This window comes from Macaca thibetana, chromosome 15 (assembly GCF_024542745.1).
Source record: "Macaca thibetana thibetana isolate TM-01 chromosome 15, ASM2454274v1, whole genome shotgun sequence".
Lineage (NCBI taxonomy): Eukaryota > Metazoa > Chordata > Mammalia > Primates > Cercopithecidae > Macaca > Macaca thibetana.
The window spans coordinates 64,796,047-64,817,359 of record NC_065592.1 but is presented as its reverse complement, the minus strand read 5'-3'; the positions used below and the strand labels follow the sequence as shown (position 1 = coordinate 64,817,359).

The 21,313-nt window shown below is 35.7% G+C and overlaps 1 protein-coding gene across 6 annotated transcripts in view; it reads left to right on the top strand.

Moving 5' to 3' along the window:
- Positions 1 to 21,313, top strand: part of CCDC171 (coiled-coil domain containing 171) — a 380,335-nt gene that overhangs the window by 146,925 nt on the left and 212,097 nt on the right. For all 6 annotated transcript variants that reach the window (XR_007719876.1, XM_050761632.1, XM_050761631.1 and 3 more), the window contains 3 exons: positions 1,493 to 1,681; positions 15,770 to 16,274; positions 17,002 to 17,118. Coding sequence is in view for 5 of the 6 variants with exons in the window: in XM_050761632.1 (XP_050617589.1) it covers positions 1,493 to 1,681; positions 15,770 to 16,274; positions 17,002 to 17,118 (811 nt within the window). In the remaining variant the exon portion in view is untranslated. The remainder of the gene's footprint in view (positions 1 to 1,492; positions 1,682 to 15,769; positions 16,275 to 17,001; positions 17,119 to 21,313) is intronic.

The following is a 21,313-nucleotide window of genomic DNA, read 5'->3' as shown; positions in this document are numbered from 1 at the left end:
GGGGCTGACATTCATCTTATTTCAAAAAGAATTTGGATGTTAATAATTCAATACCATTAATTATGGCTTGTCTACAACTCAGTTTGATGCCATTGCTGTGGGCATGTAAATGTGACTGAAGTCTGTATGAAGTCTCTAAGCTCCACTTTCTGTGCAGGACATGCTAATACTACTAGCCAGTATTAGCCACAGGGACCTAATTAAAAGAAAATAAATTAATCTTACTGATAAAGCAATTCAAAGAACTTAGTCATTTACATTAATAAACCAACTCTTTATGTTAGCATAAAATAGAAACAGGATACAGTTATTCAAAAACATGATCTTAAAATTCTTTACTTAGGAAATATAAGGTGTTATTTTTAAAAGCACTTAAACATTTTAAATTATATGCTTATGATTTGCTTCTCGAAATACAACAAAGTGTGTATTAGAAAACTCGTTCCGTGCTTTAGAATGCAAAAAGTGTATTTTATAGGAGAATGTAGTAGACCTTTATGGTAACATTACTATCTCACAAGTCTAGGAAATCAGTCTCCAGCAAATATTTAAAAACCTGCTTTTGGTTATAGAAAATTACAGTGGCTTAGCAGATCAACATATACCCCCATTGAAGACATTGGTTCTGATCCTGGGTCTATTGAACGTGGTCAGTACTGTGTTTATGTGGTTTAGTTTCCAGGTCTTAGTTGCAATGACATTTGCTTTTAAGGAACAAGGAGAGAAAAACTGTCCAGTAAGTTAAAAAAAATTCTGTTGAAGTAATAAAACAGCATATTGACCTAATTTCAGGGTGATTTTTTTTATTATTGAGCATTTTATCTTGGTCCTATTGACAAACACAACCATAGACACTGAGATGTAGGGCTAAGAAATGAGGGCATAAATTGTGAGAGGCACAGATGCTATTCATGATTGTGAATGTGTACATAATGGATTTGAAAATTGAAGATAATTAAAATGAATGTATTTTAACCCTATGAGATGGTATTATATTTTTAATAGTTTTCAGTGTTTCAAAACATCCTTAATAGTCATACATTTTAGAAAATGATGATTTTCTTTCCAGTGTTTGAATATGAAACAAAAAATGGTTAGAACATTCTGCTTTATTTTATGAAAACTGCTTGCAGATTTTTAAATCTTTACTTTCTTTCCCGCTGAGATATTTGAATAGCTTGAGCCTTGGTTCCAGAAGTAACAGTATCTTTCTCAATGTCAATCAAATTAATTATAGAATAAGTAACTTCATTAGAAAGAGAAGATGAAAAATTTGCCATCTAAGTATACAAATAACACAATTTTCTGCTAATGTATGGCAGTTTACCCTGCTATTTTCTGTTTTAAAATTTATTTACATTCTATGTTAAAATTTTTATATGATCTTAAGGAATAAAATATAGTAGGACATTTTGGGTGTTTTATTAGGGGAGACGACACAAAGAAATAGCTTGTGAGCATATTTCCTTCTCTGTTGCATCTCCCCATATAGATAAGCCATCTAGAGTATATCTGTAAAAACAAGTCTGACACGATGAGAGAGCTTCAGCAGACTCAGGAAGACACCTTTACCAAAGTGGCAGAACAGATCAAAGCCCAAGAGAGCTGCTGGCACAAACAAAAGAAGGAACTAGAGCTGCAGTATTCTGAACTCCTCCTGGAGGTGCAGAAGAGGGCACAGGTATGCTACCTTTACAAAGGGCTTAAAAATGGTTACTCAGTGTAACCATTAGGAACGTTTTTTTTTTCTAGTAGCAATGCTAAATCGGTTTAAACTTCTTAAGAACTTCATAGAACTTGTTTAGATGCACATATATATGTTTAGATACACACACATATGTGTGTATGTATGGGTGTGTATATTAAGGATTGTCTTTCATGTAAGTTTGGAAATATATGGGTTTCTGATTAAAATATCCCAAAATGCATTGATCAGTTAATTAAATGCTAAAATTATATTTCCTTTATTTATTTTTAAAATAAAAGATTAAAGTATTTGGTAACACATTGTCAGTTTTAGTGTAGGTATTCCTTTATCCAGTTTACTCCATTTGTGGAGGTTCCTATGTGAACCATCATTTAAATTTATTTGGGTTAAAATCTCTTATGCCTACCGGCATTATATAAGAACTAGTGTTATCGTTGTAGGCCATGTAGCAAAAGTAATTCACTATGAGTTGTATTATGTATATCTTGATTGAGAGTAGAAGTTATGGGTTGTTAACATAACCATGTATTTTTCTACAGAAATTATCATCAAAATTATTTATATTGTTAACTGTTATCTTCACGTAATCAGGAATAATATGATGATAGGGTATAATTTTTTGGCATTGAATTTATTAATAGGTCACTTTTGTTCCTAAGTTAGGATACTTATGAACCAGAAGGTTGTATATTCTTCCCATGGTTGATTCAGTATTTAGCCTCTTTATTTGATCCATTCGTGCTTGGCAAGTCTAATTAAAAATAACCAAACTATATAAATATATATACATACACATATATAAATACAATTATTGTTATTATCATATTAAATCGGGCCATTCTGCATCCCCAGATTTAAAGGTTCTGTATGAACTTATGCCTTTCTATATGAATTTGAATGAATCAACAAATGTACCATCTAAAAGTAGTAATTTTTTCATTGTATGCAGACTACTATATTATATGCTCTGCATTTTCTAGTATTGAAGTAAAAGACCTAAACAATTTATTTTAATTTTGTAGAGGTAGCACTGATATATAGTGACATGCACAGATCTTAAGTGTATAATTTGATGTTTTTAAAAAGTATTTATTTGATATGTAATATTTGTACATATTTATGGGGTACATGTGATATTTTAATATATGCATAGAATGTGTAATGCTCAAGCCAGAGTAAGATATCTATCACCTTGAGCATTTATCATTTTTTTGTGTTGGGAACATTTCAAATTTTCTCTTCTTGCTATTGTGAAATATACAATATATTGTTGTTAATAAAGTCACCTTACTGTGCTTTTGAACACTAGACCTTATTCCTTCTAACTGTATAATTGTACCCTTTAACCTACCTCTCTCCATCCCTTTCCTCCCCCAACACACCCTTCCTAGACTATGGTAACTACAGTTTGATGTTTTGATCAATGTAAACACCCATGTGATCATTACTCCATTTAAGACTTCAAACATTTTCATTACCCTAGAATGTTCTCGTGTTCTCTCTTCCAGTCAGTTTTATGCCTCATAGGCAACTATTGTTCTGATGCCTGTCATCGTAGATTAGTTTTCACCTGTTCTTGAATTTCATGTAAGTGGAATCATTCAGTAGTCTGGTGTTTGACTAATTTCACTCAATATTAATGTTCTGAGCATAATGTCATTTATGTTGTTGTACGTATCAGTACTTCATTCTTCTTTATGGTCACATAGCATTCCATTTTATCACAGCACCCCTATTTGATGGATTGTGTGTTGATGGATATTTAGTTGTTTCTGTTTTTTAGATATTGTAGATAAAATTGCCACAAACATTATTGTACCAGTCTTTTGTCAACATATGGTTTTATTTCTCTTGGTTAATTACTGAAGTGCAGTTGCCAGGTCATAGGATATATGTGTATTCGTAAGAAACTGTCAAAAGTTTCTAAAAACAGCTTGTGCCATTTTTTATTTCCACCAGCAAAATATGTAAGTTTCCATTGTTCTACATCCTCTGCAGCGCTTAGTATTGTCAGTCTTTTAAATTTTAGTCAATATAGTGGTTTTAAAATCGTGTTTCATTGTGGTTTAAAGTAACATTTTTTTGGTGATTCATGATGCTGAGCACCTTTCATATACTTACTGGCTATTCACATATCTTCATTTGTAAAGTGTCTCTTCTACTGTTTTCTCATGTAAAAAATAGAGATATTTGTGTTTTTATTATTGATTTCTAAGCATTCTTTATATATCCTGGATGCATATCCTTTGTCATGTATATGCATCGCAATATTTTCTCTGAATCTCATGCTTCTCTTTTCAGTTGTTTCTTTTGATGATCATATAAGTTTTAAAATTGTGATGAAGTCCAACTTATAAATCTGTTTCTCTTTTGGCTATTTATTTATATATGTGAAATGATTTTTCCTTACCTCAAGGTTGGGAAGATAATCTCTTGTTTCTTCTAGAAGTTTCATAGTTTTAGCTTTTACGTCTAAGTTTGTGATTCTTTTCAAATTAATTTTTGTGTGTGATGTTAGGTAGAGTTTCATTTTTCCCCCTTCATTTATTGTTCCCACATCACTTGTTCAGCGCTTTCCTAGCTGAATAGCCTTGGTACCTTTGTGAAAAAACAGTTGGCCGTACTTAGAAACCACAGACTTGTCCATCTATATAGTTTTGCCCTCTCCAGAATGTCATATAAATGGAATCATACAGTATATAGCCTTTTGGGTCTGGTTACTTTTACTTAGCAAAATATATTTGAGATTCAGTCACATTGTTGCATGTATCAGTAGTGCATTCCTTTTTACTGCTTAATAATGTCCCATTGTATGGCTGTAAAATTTTATCCAAATACTTGCTGATGGGCCTTTGGATTGCCTTTTTTTTTCTTTTTTTTTGGTAATTATAAGTAAAGATGCTTTAAACATCCATGAAAAGGTTTTTGTGTGATCATAAATTTTCATTTATCTTGGGTAAATACTTACGAGTTTGATTTCCAGATTATATGGTAAGTGTATATTTATATGGTTATATGGTAAGTGTAACTTAAGCAACTATTAAATTGTTTTTCAAAGTGACTGTATCATTTTGTATTCTCACTAGCAATGTAAGAGATTTCCAGTTGCTCTGCACCTGTGCCAGTGTATGGCTTCATCCTTTTTTTCTTTTGAATTGTATCCATTATAATAAGTGTGTAGTGCCATGTCATTGTGATTTCTATTTACATTTTCCCTACTGCCTAGTAAATTAATCATTTATTTATATGTTTATTTGCTATTTGTATATCTTTTCTGGTGAATTATCTTTTCAGATATTTTGCTCAGTTTTTAATCGGATTGTGTGTTTTCTTATCATCAAAGTTTGAGAGTTATTTACATATCGCAGGTTCAAGTCATTTGTCAGATATGTGATTTGTAAATATTTTCTACTGTTTTGTTAGCAGTACTTTTGCAAAGCAAATGTTTCAAATTTTGATGACCCACTTATCAGTTTTTTTTATGGATTATACTTTTGATGTTACATGTAGGAACTCTTTGACTAAGATTATAGGCACCAAGATTTTCTCCATTTTTTTTTTCTATATGTTTTATAGTGTTAGGTTTTACATCTAGGTCTATGATCAATTTTGAGTTAGTTTCTGTAAAGGTTTGAGGTATGGATTAAGGTCAGTTTTTTTTTCATATTCATGTCCATTCCAGTACCATTTATTGAAATCACTGTCCTTTACTGAATTGCCGTTGCACTTTTATAAAAAATCAGTTCACGTTTGTGTCAATCTACCTCTAGACTTTCTTGTCTATTCCAGTTATTTATGTGTCTAATTCTTTTTTTTTCAATACTATACTGATTTAATCACTCTAACCTTTTACTAAGTCTTAAAATCAGGTAGTGTGAGTCTTCCAACTTCTTTTTTCATCAATGTCCTGAACTGTTTGAAATCTACAAGAAGGCATAGCAATTCACTTTTTTCTCTTTTCAAAAATAAAATAAAATAAAATAAATTGGCGTAAATTCTGTATTGTTTACCTACATATTTGCATTTTTATCAAATATAATTGAATATACTGCAGCAATTTATTTTGGTATTGTATTTGATAAGCTGTTATTATAATACATATTATAGGACCTGTAAATTTTATTTTAGGAAATTTTATGATTAATTCTATATTTTTTACCCCCAAGAGTGCAATGCAAATAAAAAAATTTCATTTTACATTACTTAATACATTTTCAAAAATTACGTTGATAAGGACACGAGGGGGAAAATATCCCCGGTTGTTATATAGGATTGTGAGTTATAGAGGATGTTTGGTGTCATAAGCATAACCCTCAGTACGTTCCATCTGCTGGGAAATAAATAACTTATTCTTAGAGTCTTATGTTTAATGTTTGGCCATTGTAAAGAAGTAATTAGTAAAAGACACTAAATTAAAGTAAAAAACAATATTTGGATTTGATTGATTTTATATGAAAAAATGTAAAAGATGTTAGAAAAGTAATGTTTGTAAGAATCTAATATTTCTAAGACTTTTTTAATGTCTAAGCTTTAAAACAATTAGTGTAAATGCTACTAGGAAAATGAAATTTGCAGAGAATGCAGCCTGATTTTACTATCACAGCATGTTTTTAGTATTGGGTAAAGTTTGCTAGCCACATGTTGGGTAGTTCTTGAATTTAAATACGTTGGAGCCATCATGTAAATATATCTCAAGTGTCTATGCCTACTAAAGTATCTGGGCCCAGTGCCACATACCATTCCATTTACTAACTTTGCTTTTGTAATCTTAGTATTTATGTTCTTGTTTCTTTTCTGTTTGAAAAAGATAGTTATTGGAACAAGAACTTCCTTTCTAGAAGTAAAGTTTTTTTACTGTCAAGTAAGAGTTACCCTTGATGTAATGTTTATTGTAAACACTTTAGATTTATTTGACATTTTAGTAAAAATCAAGTGAGTTTAGAATGGAGAACAAAACTCAGGGAAATTCAAGTTCGTCATGCTATGTTGCATTTTATTCCTCTTTTACCATGGTATTGAGAGTGTATTTGGCAAGAAACCCAGGTGAGTCATAAAGTGTTAGTAGGTGTTGAAACTTTTTCTTCATAATTGAACTCCAAGAATTCAGAGATAAAGTGGAGCTTATTGATATTGTTGGAGGTGATAATTCCTGAAGGTATACATGCCAGCCTGCAATGATTCAGAGAGTTAGATATAATCACGTGTACACTATGTTCTGATAGACTGTGAGTCCACGGGAATGGATACCTCTAATGAAATTTTGAAAGATACTTCTGACTACTTTTCAAATAATTGCTTTAGAAATTGTTTTTGTTAATTACAATATTAGCAGTTGAATTTGCTTGGTGCTTGATATAATTTTCAATGCTTTTGCATATTTTGCACGTCTTTTCTTTTTCTTTTTTTTTTTTTTTTGAGATGGAGTCTTGCCCGGTGACCCAGGCTGGAGTGCAATGGCACTGATCTCGGCTCACTGCAACTTCCGCCTCCTGGATTCAGACGATTCTCCTGCCTCAGCCTCCTGAGTAGCTGGGATTACAGGCGCCCACCACCACGCCCAGCTAATTTTTGTATTTTCAGTAGAGACGGGGTTTCACCATGTTGGGCAGGATGGTCTTGATCTCCTGACCTTGTGATCCTCCCGCTTTGGCCTCCCAAAGTGCTGGGATTACAGGCATGAGCCACCGCACCTGGCCGCATGTCTTTTCTTATGTAAGCCCCACCACAGGCATATGAGATAGGTCATTTAAGTATCATTTCTATTTTACAAGCGAGGAATCTAAGGTTCAGACAACTGATACTACTTACTTGTGTGGTAAGGAAGTTCTAGGGACAGGATGAGAATAAACATAACTGTATGTAAAATGTCTAGCTCATTGCTTGGCATTTAGAAATTACAAAGTGAATGTTATGGACTGTTTTAGTACCTTATTACCATCCTTATCTTCCAGTCCCTTTTACATTATATTCTAATACTGCTTCTTTTAGAAAGATAATGCTATTTTTATATATAAAGCAGTATCTGTAAATAGGTGTAATGACATCTCAGTTTCATATTTATGGAACTCATATTCCTTTGTTTTTTTTTCTTTTTTTTTAAAGCTAGTATCTCACTACATTGCCCAGGCTAGAGGGCAGTCATGCGATCATAGCTCACTGCAGCCTTAACCTCCCAGACTTAAGAGATCCCCCACCTCAGCTTCCCGAGTAGTTGGGACTACAGGGCACGCCTCCATGCTCTGCTAATTTTTGTATTTTTTTAGTAGAGATGGGGTTTTGCCCTGTTGTCCAGGCTGGCCTTGAACTCCTGGGCTCAAGCAATACACCTGCTTTGACTTCCCAAAGTGTTGGGATTACAGATGTGAGCCACGGTGCCCGGCTCATATTTCTTTTTCTTTCTTTCTTTCTTCCTTTTTTTTTTTTTTTTTTGAAACAGGGTCTCACTCTGTCACCGAGGTGGAGTGCAGTGCTGCAGTCTCGACTCACTGCAGCCTTGACCTCCTGGGCTCAGGTGATCTTACCACTTCAGCCTCCTGAGTAGCTGGGACTATAGGCATGCACTACCACGCCTGGCTAATTTTTTGTATTTTTTTTGTAGCGATGGGGTTTTGCCATGTTTTCCCAAGCCATCTGCCTGTTTTGGCCTCTGGAAGTGCTGGGATTAGAGGCGTGAACTACTGTGCCTGGCTGGAACTCACATTTTTAAGTGATTCTAGACTAACTAATGTTTAAACATGATAATGTAAGAAAAGTCTAAATAGTGCTACATTGTCAGCCACCCACAAATGGTAGTTCTCTTAATTTGTATTTCTCAGAGTTTTTTTTCTGAGAAACTGAAGTTTTAATACACTATATCATAAAATTGCTACTGTAGATAAGAGTATCAAGATAATTTTTACATAATTTAATTAATATTAATAAAAAACTATGTTATATACCAAATATATAGTACACTGTGTTTCATGCTGTGGTAGTAACAAAGAGGTATACTATATAGTTTTTTCCTCAAAAGTGTAACGTATAATTGGGGAGATACATGAAAAAGTAAATAATACAAGGTTTATCATAGGCTGTACATAATTAGTTGCCAAAAGAATGCTATAAATTTAGAAGAGGAGATGGTCAAAGTTTGAGGAGGCTTAGTAGAGGAGACTGGAGCCAACCTGGGCCCTGTTGCCAGGATCTGAAAGCACAGAAAGAAGGGAGATACGGGACACATCAGAATTTAGAGATAATATTGTTAATTTTCCAGACAGTCAGAGGTAATATCTCTTTAACAATAAGCAATCCATACATCTTGCCTGTATTGACACATTTATTCCCAGTCTTCCGATAGAAAGAACTCTGTTCTTTTGAGGGTGTGGTTTATCCAAAGGGTATTTTATAATTTACAGTGCTTTAGAAACAAAACAGTAAACACAGGCACATACCATTTTTGGCACATATTTTTGTTGTGTTAAATTTACGTAATGAAGATAGTGTTTTAAAATTAAATAAATAACCATTATGGGGCTTGAGAATGTGTGTGTGTATATGAAGACTAGATAATAGAATTGCTAGATCATATGATAATTCTGTGTTTAACTTTTTGAGGAACTGCCAAACTGGTTTTGAAAATGGCTGCACTATTTTACAATCCCATCAGCAATGTCTGAGAGTTTCAGTTTCCTACAGAGTATTCTTATTTTTAAACAGAGAAACATTTACATAATAGAGAAAGCAGGTGAATTTATGTTTGTTATATTTTAAAATATTACCATAACTTAAAAAGGCAAGATATGAAACTTACAAAAATAAGACACTTTAAATGAAGTCCTTTGATGTCTATATGTCATTGAATGTCCAGTTTGCAATTTGCCCTTTTGCCAACATAAAGAGCAAGAACGCAGCGAGCAAGAGTGATACAAAAGAATTTTACTCCCTAGGGAAGTGTCTAATTTCTGGCCCAGAGTCTCAGAGTTCACAGAGTGCTGTTAGCCAGTAAGGCATCCCTCAAAGCTCATGTATTTCAGGAAGTAAGTCCTTGATTCATTAAGGAAAAAAGCTGTCCTTTCTCCCCATTATGGATGTACTTTGAATTTATTAGGGAGTAAAGGAAAACTGGTGAAATTATGTAGTATTTTTGTTATGCTATTGAATTTTGTGTAAAAGATATGCATTCTATATTTTTAGTTTTTTTCCTTCAGGATTGGAATGTTTTTGTGGGGGAATTTGAGAATATTATTTTTTGAAATTAGACACACTGAGGAGCAGGTTATTTCAGTACTAGGAATGCTTTTGTCCCATGTGAAAGCGATGTTCCTTCTGTTTGTTTTAAAAATACTGGCTTTTAATCTCCTTGGGTGGAAAACATTAGATTTTTTTTTAAAGGCAAATTTGCTCTATAGCTGTTTCCACCCTTACAATCAAACAGGCTTTGTTCTTCAAGAATAATTCACAGTAAATAATGCAATACCTCTGAAAGTAGTTCCCTATGGAAAGTCAGAATTAATTTAAACCAGAATTCTGACATGTAGATAAGTTCCAAATTACATTTGGAAATTTTGTTTTTTAAATTATATTTTTCTTTTTTCTAATCCTTTACATTGTAAAGCTTTTTTCATTAATTGGGCATTTATTCCGTGTCTATTATGGGCAAAACACTGTGCTAAGCAAAGTCAGGGATGATTTTATAAAGGGTTATTTAATTCCTTCAATATTTATTAAATATCTATAGGGTATAGAGCACTGTGACAGACACTATAGTAAATAATTCCTAACCTCTAGGAACTAGCAGTCTTGTATTTGAGGGAGAGTAGATATACACACATGAAATAAATAAGTAGTGTAGAAGTTAAATGCCTGAGTGACTTAAGTTCTCTGAACTTAAGTTCAGAGAAGGTCAAGATCAGTATGAAGGAAAATGATAGTAAAATGAATCACAGAATAGACAGAACCTGAAATGGGCTCTGAAGATTGTTAGTATTCGAATAGTGTTAGGGGAGATGGAAGGCAAAGGACCCGGAGGTTCTACAGAACATGTTAAATTATGAAAAGTGGTGGTGAGGCTAATGCCTGTATACTAAGGGAACAGATCATCCTCTCCTTGATCATCAGGTTGAGGACAGTGGGAGAAGGGGAAGACATGTGGAGATGTTGGTACCTGAGGGGAGAACCTTGGTTCAGTAAAGACAAAAAAGTTAGTAAGAGAATTAGATAAACCTAGCTGAAGGAGTTTGGGCAAATTGTGTAACTTCTCTTAACCTCAATTTTATTATCAGTAAAACTGTGCCAACCTCATAGTTTAGTATAAGGATTAGAAAGAATATATGTAAAGCATTTAGAACAATGCCTGCAATATGAATAAGCACTATAATATTCAAACTATTCCCATTAAAATAGAGAAATAATAGGCCTCACAGTATCCACTGAGATTTGGGTTCTAGTAGGAGTGAACTGGAAACTTTGAAATCAAATTATTTATATAATACCAATTCTTTTTTTTTTTGATAGCAAGTCTTGCTCTGTTGCCCAGACTGGAGTGCAGTGGCTCGATCTTGGCTCACTGCAGCCTCCGCCTCCCAGACTGAAGTGATTCTCCTGCCTCAGCCTCCTGAGTAACTGGGATTACAGGCACGTTCCACCACACCTGGCTAATTTTTTGTATTTTTAGTAGAGACAGGGTTTCACCATGTTAGCCAGGATGGTCTTGATCTCCTGATCTCGTGATCCACCTGCCTCGGCCTCCCAAAGTGCTGGGATTACAGGTGTGAGCCACTGTGCCTGGCCCTCCAATGTGTATTTTTTAATCTGTTAATTGATCTTTTCTTTTTATGCATCTGGATTTTTAGTTTTAGCAATCCTATCTTTATACCAAGATTAAGTAATTTGCCTGCATTTTCTACTAATATTTCTGTGGTTTCATTTTTTTTTACGTATAGATTTATGGTCTATTTGAAATTTACTTTTGTATAAAATGTCAGGTGTAGATCAACTTTTATATTTTTTTCCAAAAGGCCATCTAGTTATTTCACCACCATTTAGTCTGTCTTTTTCCCACTGCTTTGAATTGCTACCTTTATCACTGAAGTTTTTTTTGTGCCTAGATCTGTTTCTAGCTGTTTATTGTGTTCCATTGGTCTTTTTTTTTAATGTACAAATAACATGATTTTTAAATTAGAGGTTTTTTTGTTTGTTTGTTTGTTTGTTTGTTGAGACAGAGTCTTGCTTTGTCATCCAAGCTAGAGTGCAGTGGTGTGATCTTGGGTTGTTGCAACCTCTGCTTTTCAGGTTCATGCAGTTCTCCTGCCTCAGCCTCCCAAGTAGCGAGGATTACAGGCCTGTGCCACCGTGCCTGGCTAATGGTTTTTTTGCATTTTTAGTAGTGACAGGGTTTCACCATATCGGCCAGGTTGGTCTCAAACTCCTGATCTCAGGTGATCCACCTGCCTTGGCCTCCCAAAGTGTTGGGATTACAGGGGTGAGCCACCGTGCCCAGCCTTAATTAGAGGTTTTGTTGGTGTTTCAGTATGTGGTGGGGCTGTTCCCCTCTCATTCCTCTTCTTTTTCAGGGTTAAACTCAACTTGCCTAGCTCCAGGAAAAAACTGCTTTGTTTTTTAGTAGAATTGCACTATGTTTATCAATTTACTTAGGAATAATTGAATCTTTGTGATGAGTTAGGCTGTTGAAGTTTGAAGTATTATTTTGTATCTTTCAGCTGTATTTAAAACTTTTCCTCATATAGATTTTTTACATTTCAGGCTAAATTGATTCCTAAATTATTCTATCTTTTTTATTATGGAATTCTAAATGGAGTTTTCTCTTCCGTTATCTTCTTTTTTGTTTATCTGTATATATTAAGGATATTGATATTTTAAATTGTGGTAAAATATACATGACATATAATTTACCATTTTGATCCTTTTAAAGTATATAGTTCAGTGGCATTAAGTATGTTCATAGTATTGCACAACCATCACCACTATTTAGCTCCTGAACTTTTCATCACTCCGAACAGAAACGCTGAACCCGTTAAGCAGTCACTCCTTGTTCCTTCTTCTCCTCAGCCCCTGGTGACCAAAAATGTGTTTTCTGTGTCTACAAATTTTCCTAGTCTGTGTATTTTATATAAATGGAGTCATACAAATGTGGCCTTTTGTGTCTGGTTTCTTTCTTTTAGCATAATTTTTCAATTTATGTTGTACCATGTATTAGTTCTCCATTCCTTTTTAAGGCTGAATAATATTCTGTTGTGTGGATATACCACATTTTGTTGATTCATTCATCCCCTGTTAGGCATTTCTGTTTTTTCCTACCTTTTTGGCTATTGTGAATAATGTTGCTGTGAACAAAAAGCTGTTGATTTTTGTGTATGTTAATTTCATATATTTTAACCTTACTGGCTTTTTTTCTTGTTTGAATTCTGTCATTGGATCTTTTGGTATTTCTAGATTTATGATCACATGTTCTACAAGTAGAGATAGTTTTACTTCTTCTTTGCCAGTTCTTATGTCTCTACTTGCTTTTTGTTGCCTAGTTGCACTGGCTAATAACACACCAAATACAATGTTAAATACTACTGGAGATAGTGGGTATTCTTGCCTTGCTCCGGAACTTGGTAAGAATGCTTTAGGTTTTTCTCCATTATTAAGATACTGACTTTAGGATACAGTGTCTCTATCTCTACCTGTATCTACACGCACAATTTTTCTTGTAATTTTGTGTGTAATTTTTGTTGAAACCACTTCTGCCTGAGACACTGAGGTTCACTTTTATTTTCATTTACCCAAGTATTGCTAGTTTGCCTCTTATATTTTCTAGGTTTTCTGTAACTTTCTTTTTTTCCTCTAATTGAACAGATGAAATTGATTTTGAAGAGAATATGGAATTAACCTTTGTGATTTTCATTTGTTCCCCTCATCCTACTCCCAACTGCTGCAACTCTACTGCTACCCCTGGCCATCTTTATTATGTTTCTAATTCTCACATCCCTTTACTAACAATAGGACAGTTCCAGGATTTTATGGCTTCTCATACCTCTCCAGATAAAGTTAACTTTCTTAGTATAGCACATTAGGTACTCAGTCCTCTGTTACCTGTGTACTTTCCAAATTTCCATCATTTCTCTCAGTTCTTCAGGTATTCTGAATTATTGCCATCCTTAGAGCATACTGTGCTATTTTCTGGCTCTTCCTTTTCCACATGCGAGTCTTCCTGCTTTAATCTAGCTACAAGTCAAGTGACAAGTTTTATTTTTCCTTAAAGTGTGCCTGCTTTAAGAGGGTTGTCGCACATCCTCTTGCAAGCAGTCTGCATAGCTACTGCTTCTCAGAGTTTCTTGCTCCTTTTAGCACTCCCTGTGGGACACCACTTGCTTTACTAGTGGTCTTTCTGTGGAGTTCTGGGACATAGTCCCATTGATAGAATATGGCTGCCAAAGTTTGTTTTAGTGCCCTTTTGTATTCCTCTGGCAACCTGGAATGTCTCTATCATAGCGTTATACCACACTAGCTGATTTACTTGTCCCTTTTCCGAGTACGTGTAATTTAGTAACTAATCAATGCAATTTTTTTTTTTTTTTTTTTTTTTTTTTTGTGGAGACAGGGTCTTGCACTGTCACCTAGGCTGGTCTCAAATTCCTGGACTAAAGAGATCCTCCCACCTTCACCCGCTTGAGTAGCAAGAACTATACACGTACCACCGCACTTGGCTGATTATTTTTTAATTTTTTTGTAGAGACAGGATATTACTGTGTTGCCCAGGTTGGTCCCAAACTCCTGCTCTCAAGCGATCCTCTCACTTTGGCCTCCAAAAGTGCTGGGATTATAGGTGTGAGCCCTTATGCCTGGCCCCAATAAATGTTTATTGAATAATAAGTGAATAGTAAAGCAAATTGGGATCTGTTATCTTCTTCTTCTTCTTTCTTCTTTCTTCTTTTCTTTTGTCTTCTTCCTTTTTTAATTTTTAATTTTATTTTATTATTATTTTTTTTTTTGGACAGAGTCTTGCCCTGTTATCTAGGCTGGAGTGCAGTGGCATGATCATGGCTCACTGCAGCCTGAACCTCCTGGATTCAATTGATTCTCTGGCCTCAGCCTCCCGAGTAGCTGTAACTATAGGTGTGCACCACCATTCTTGTCTAATTTTTTTAAAATTTTTATTTGTGGAGATGGGGTCTTGCTATGTTGCCCAGGATGGTCTCAAACTCCTGAGCTCAAGCAACCCTCTCACCTCAGCCTCCCAAACACGGGGATTACAGGCGTGAGCCATTGTGCCTTGCCCTTCTTGATTTTACTCTGTCTTTCAAGATTCCTTACTGATTAGGTTAAGATTTCATAGAGAGAGCCAGTTTATTTTCTAGTGATTAATTGTGGTTCCTACAGTTAAATTTCTTTTTATTTCAAATTAAGTTTTGGATTGTAAGCACCTTGATTAGGCAAAAAGGAGCAGAGGGCTGCTGAGGCCCAGGTCACAATTAGTATTTCCTGTCACCACTGGAGATGCGCTGCGTACAGCTTTCTGTCATGAGGAGGTAAGACAGAAACTGAAATAAGTGAGTATCCATGAGAGACAGTGCCTTCTCATGCAGTAAATGGTAGACCGTGCTATTCATTATATCATTGATTGAACCGGTTATTTATTTTGGTAAAAAGTAAAGTCTTTTTTACATCTAAGAACCCCTCTATTGGCAGTGTCATTTCTGTTTAAAAGTAGGAATGAAGAATTAGTGAGGAGTGGAGGAAGAGAAATTATACAGAGAAAGCATATTTTTCTTTTCTAAATTTGTGTATTTATGTGTAAGTCTATAGGAAATTCATGAAATACTCTGAAATTTATGTGTTCTACTTTACGTAAAGCTTCTATGTGAGAGGATTTAAAAATCAATGTGCACATTCAGATCTAAGCTGTTTGGCTCACTGTTGCCCTATCTATCTTATTTATATTTTGGCTGTTTTAGCACATGTATCTTTTGAAGAGGAAGAAGTGGTTGTCAGCAAAAGTTTGTTTTCTTTGCGTAAAGGGAAATTAATATAATGCCTCTATGTTTCATGATCAAATATATTGTTTGACCTCTTCCATAGAAATTTCAAGAAATTGCTGAAAAAAATATGGAAAAATTGAACCATATTGAGAAGTCACATGAACAGTTGGTTCTCGAAAATTCGCACTTCAAAAAACTGTTATCACAGACTCAAAGGGAACAGACATCCTTGCTGGCAGCCTGTGCATTGATGGCTGGTGCCTTATATCCCCTCTATAGCCGATCATGCGCCTTGTCTACACAGAGAGATTTTCTCCAGGAGCAGGTCAACACCTTTGAGTTGTTCAAATTGGAAATTAGAACTCTAGCCCAGGCTTTGTCAACTGTAGAGGAAAAGAAGCAAGAGGAAGCCAAGATGAAAAAGAAAATATTCAAAGGATTGATACGTATATTTCGGAAAGTTGTTATTGCAATTTTGGCAGCAAACAGACTCAAGATTTTGGGCCAATCATGTGCCTCTCTTTTTACCTGGATGGAGAGTTTCAAAGAAGGCATAGGCATGTTAGTGTGCACAGGAGAGCCCAAAGACAAGCATCAACTTCCAAGTAAGATAATTTGTGCTTTTAAAAATATAGGTTGCATGTAAGTGAAATATACAGTGTGACTATATCTGGCTATTATGGAAAAACTTTAAAAAAATCATGTAATATGCCAAATAATATAACATAGTCTCCATATGTATGTATATGTGTGTATGGATAAGTGAATATTTTGTATAAATTAGGCTGTTTTTTTTTTTTTAAGCGAAGGTGACAAATATGTATAATTTGAACTTTGTCTTGTTTTATATTGGAATCCTCTGCAGTAAAGCAAAGAGTTTATACAGTGATTTTTCAGTTATGTCAATCAAAAACTGCCCTATTTCAAATTATCAGTATGATTTATTTTCAGTTTCTATGAATAAGTATGAAATGGGTTAAAAATATATTGAAGAATTGTATGAAAATGAGACAAATGTAAATTTTCCAGTTGTTTTTGAATGCTTAACTATTTTGAAGAATTGACTTGTTTTTATTTTTAAAAAGCAGACTATTAAGTAGTGTAAGTACAACCAAAGAAAATTTCTTTTTTCTGTTTTTTTGGTGTCATTTACAGTTATTTGTAAATTAGGTCGAGCTAATCTAACATTTCTTAATAGATTTTTCCACAGTAGGCAATGTTCACAATAGGGTTTGATCTGTTTCTTAAATAGCTGAACACTGCTATGAATTTTAAATATAGATTTTAATAAAGTTTTGTAGAATTTTACAATGGATTTTTTCAATTTTATAGAACATCAAAAGGAGCAGTTGCGTTGTTTACAAGCGCTCAGTTGGCTCACCAGTTCTGACCTTCTTGCTGCAATAATCAGTTCTATGACTGAATTACAAGATGTCATTGGTAAAACAGGTATGGTTCCTTCTTTTATGTCCTTGCAAAATACATTTAAGAACAAATGTCCAGAAATTCTTTATGGCACAAATTCTAATAAACTGTATAGGGAGAAAATAAATTTATTTTTATCTTTATTTTATTCAGTCACGGAGAGATTAATTCTGTACTTAATGATGTAAATTAATATAAATTTTGTCTTTATGGGGAAATGACTTTTCTTGGTGAATGTATCCACCTTATTTTTTTTTTCTTTCTATCTGTTTTTCCTATGGAAAGCTCATCATTAGCTTTTTATTAAGTAATACTGGCAATGTTCTTTCATATGTTTTGGCCTTGTTTCACTTCTGCTTGTGGCTGTAAATTTCATAAGCTTGAGTAATGTGAGAGCCAGTAGAAAATTTTTCTCTCTCTTTTTGTGATTTTTTTCTTACTTTTTCTAGTGTATTTTAGATACAATTAATTCGGATAGTCTGCTCCTTCCCACCTGGTGTGGAACCACCTATTATCAGCGATTTACAAAGGTTTAAAATGCAAGTTTTTAAAAATGATTCAGATTGCATGATATTTTGTCTGACAGGTTCAATGAAAACTAATTGGACTAATTATGGTCATTTCAGACACATTAGTTGTTAAAATTGTGTAATGGACTTGTTAAGGTTTGCCTGTTTAATGAAATGTAAGCCTGGATATAATGATAATTTGGGATTTAATTAGACATTTCCACTGTGCAAATATAGATCATACATTGTGATTTCAAATATCTAAACCTAGACTTTTGTAGTAGGAAACTTAAAGATTATTTTTAAGTTGTGGCCATTGATGTTGGTAAGCAATGTGCATATTTAATGTGTTGGCAGAACCTCAAGATACTGGGTTTGGAGTCTGAAATAAAATTCTGAACTAAATATATTTTAAGAATTTTGGTATTATAACTTTAAAGCAGAACTGGACATTCTTGAAAGAGCTCAGAAATAGTTTTAGATTTGGTTTAAGAAACAGGTGATTTGAGTGCTTCCAAGATGGCCAAATAGGAACAGCTCCAGTATGCAACTCTAGCAAGATCTATGCAGAAGATGGGTGATTTCTGCGTTTCCAACTGAGGTACCTTGTTCATCTCATTCAAACTGGTTGGACAGTGGGTACAGCCCACGGAGGGTGAGCTGAAGCAGGGCGGGGCGTCACCTCATCCGGGAAGTGCAAGGGGTCGGGGGATTTCTCTTTCCTAGCCAAGGGAAGCTGTGAGAGACTGTACTGGCAGGAATGGTACACTTCCGCTCAAATACTCCGCTTTTCCCACAATCTTCACAACTGGCAGGCCAGGAGATTCTCTCCAGTGCCTGGCTTGGCGGGTCCCATGCCCACGGAGCCCAGCAATCTAAGATCCATTGACTTGAAATCCTTGTTGCTAGCGCAGCAGTCTGTGAACGACCTGGGATGCTGGAGCTTGGTGGGAGGAGGGGCGTCCACCATTGCTGAGGCTTGAGTAGGTGGTTTTATGCTCACAGTGTAAACAAAGCTGCTGGGAAGTGTGAACTGGGCGGAGCCCACCGCAGCTCGCCAAGACTGACTGCCTCTGTAGATTCCAGCTCTGAGGACATGGCATATCTGATCAAAAGGCAGCAGCCCTAGTCAGGGACTTATAGATAAAAACCGTCATTTTCCTGGGACAAAGCCCCTGGGGGAAGGGGCAGCTGTGGGCACAGCTTCTGCAGACTTAAACGTCCCTGCCTGACAGCTCTGAAGAGAGCAGTGGTTCTCCCAGCACATTTGAGCTCTAATAATGGGCAGACTGCCTCCTCAAGTGGGTCCATGACCACCGCGTAGCCTGACTGGGAGACACCTCCCAGTAGGGGCCGACGGACAACTCTTACAGGAGAACTCTGGCTGGCATCTGGCAGGTGCCCCTCTGGGACGATGCTTCCAGAGGAAGGATAAGGCAGCAATACTTGCTGTTTTATAGCCTCCACTGCTGATACCCAGGCAGACAGGGTCTGGACTGGACGTCTGGCAGACTCCACCAGATCTGAGATTGAGGTGCCCATTAGAAGGAAAATTAACAAACAGAAAGGAATAGCTTCAACATCAACAAAAAGGACATCCACACCAAAACCCCATCCATAAGTCACCAACATCAAAGACCAAAGGTAGAGAAAACCACAAAGATGGGGAGAAACCAGAGCAGAAAGGCTGAAAATTCCCAAAACCAGAACACCTCTTCTCCTCCGAAAGATCACAACTCCTTGCCAGCAGGGGAACAAAATTGGATGGAGAATGACTTGGACGAGTTGACAGATGTAGGGTTCAGAAGATGAGTAATAACAAACTTCTTCGAGCTAAAGAATGTTCTAACCCATTGCAAGGAAGCTAAAAATCTTGAAAAAAGGTTAAAGGAGTGCTAACTAGAATAACCAGTGTAGAGAAGAACATAAATGACCTGATGCAGTTAAAAAACACAGCATGAGAAATTCATGAAGCATACACAAGCTTCAATAGCCAATTCGATCAAGTGGAAGAAAGGATATCCATGATTGAAGATCAAATTAATGAAATAAAATGAGAAGACAAGATTAGAGAAAAAAGAGTAAAACAAATGAACAAAGCCTCCAAGAAATATGGGACTATGTGAAAAGACCAAATCTACGTTTGATTGGTGTACCTGAAAGTGATGAGGAGAGTGGAACGAACTTAGAAAACACTCTTCAGGATATTATCCAGGAGAACTTCCCCAACCTAGCAAGGCAGGCCAACATTCAAATTCAGGAAGTACAGAGAACACCACAAAGATATTCCTTGAGAAGAGCAACCCCAAGACACATAGTCGTCAGATTCACCAATGTTGAAGTAAAGGAAAAAATGTTAAGGGCAGCCAGAGAGAAAGGTTGGGTTACCCACAAAGGGAAGCCCATCAGACTAACAGTGGATCTCTTGGCAGAAACCCTACAGCCAGAAGAGAGTGGGAGGCCAATGTTCAACATTCTTAAAGAAAAGAATTTTCAACTCAGAATTTCATATACAGCCAAACTAAGCTTCTTAAATGAAGGAGAAATAAAATCCTTTACAGACATGCAAATGCTGAGAGATTTTGTCACCAACAGGTCTACCTTACAAGAGCTCCTGAAGGAAGCACTAAACATGGAAAGGAAGAACAGGTACCAGCCACTGCAAAAACATGCTAAATTGTAAAGACCATCGACGCTATGAAGCAAATGCATCAACTAATGGGCAAAATAACCAGTTAACGTCATAATGACAGGATCAAATTCACACATAACAGTATTAACCTTAAATGTAAATGGGTTAAATGCCTCAAGTAAAAGACACAGACTGGCAAATTGGATAAAGAGTCAAGACCCATTGGTATGCTGTATTCAGGAGAACCATCTCACATGCAAAGACGCAGATAGGCTCAAAATAAAGGGATGGAGGAAGATCTACCAAGCAAATGGCAATCAAAAAAGGCAGGGGTTGCTATCCTAGTCTCTGATAAAACAGACATTAAACCAACAAAGATCAAAAGAGACAAAGAAGGCCATTACATAATGGTAAAGGGATCAATTCAACAAGAGCTAACTATCCTAAATATATATGCACCCAATACAGGAGCACCCAGATTCATAAAGCAAGTCCTTAGAGACCTACAAAGAGACTTAGACTCCCACACAATAATAATAGGAGACTTTAACACTCCACTGTCAATATTAGACAGATCGAGACAGAAAATTTACAAGGATATCCAGGACTTGAACTCAGCTCTGGACCAAGCAGACCTAATAGACATCTACAGAACTCTCCAGCTCAAATCAACAGAATATATTCTTCTCAGCACCACATCGCACTTATTCTAAAATTGACCACATAATTGGAAATAAAACACTCCTCAGCAAATGTAAAAGAACAGAAATCACAACAAACTGTCTCTCAGACCACAGTGCAATCAAATTAGAACTCAGGATTAAGAAACTCACTCAAAGCCGGGTGCGGTGGCTCAAGCCTGTAATCCCAGCACTTTGGGAGGCCGAGACGGGCGGATCACGAGGTCAGGAGATTGAGACCATCCTGGCTAACACGGTGAAACCCCATCTCTACTAAATACAAAAAACTAGCCGGGCGAGGTGGTGGGCGCCTATAGTCCCAGCTACTCGGGAGGCTGAGTCAGGAGAATGGCATAAACCCCGGAGGTGGAGCTTTCAGTGAGCTGAGATCCGGCCAC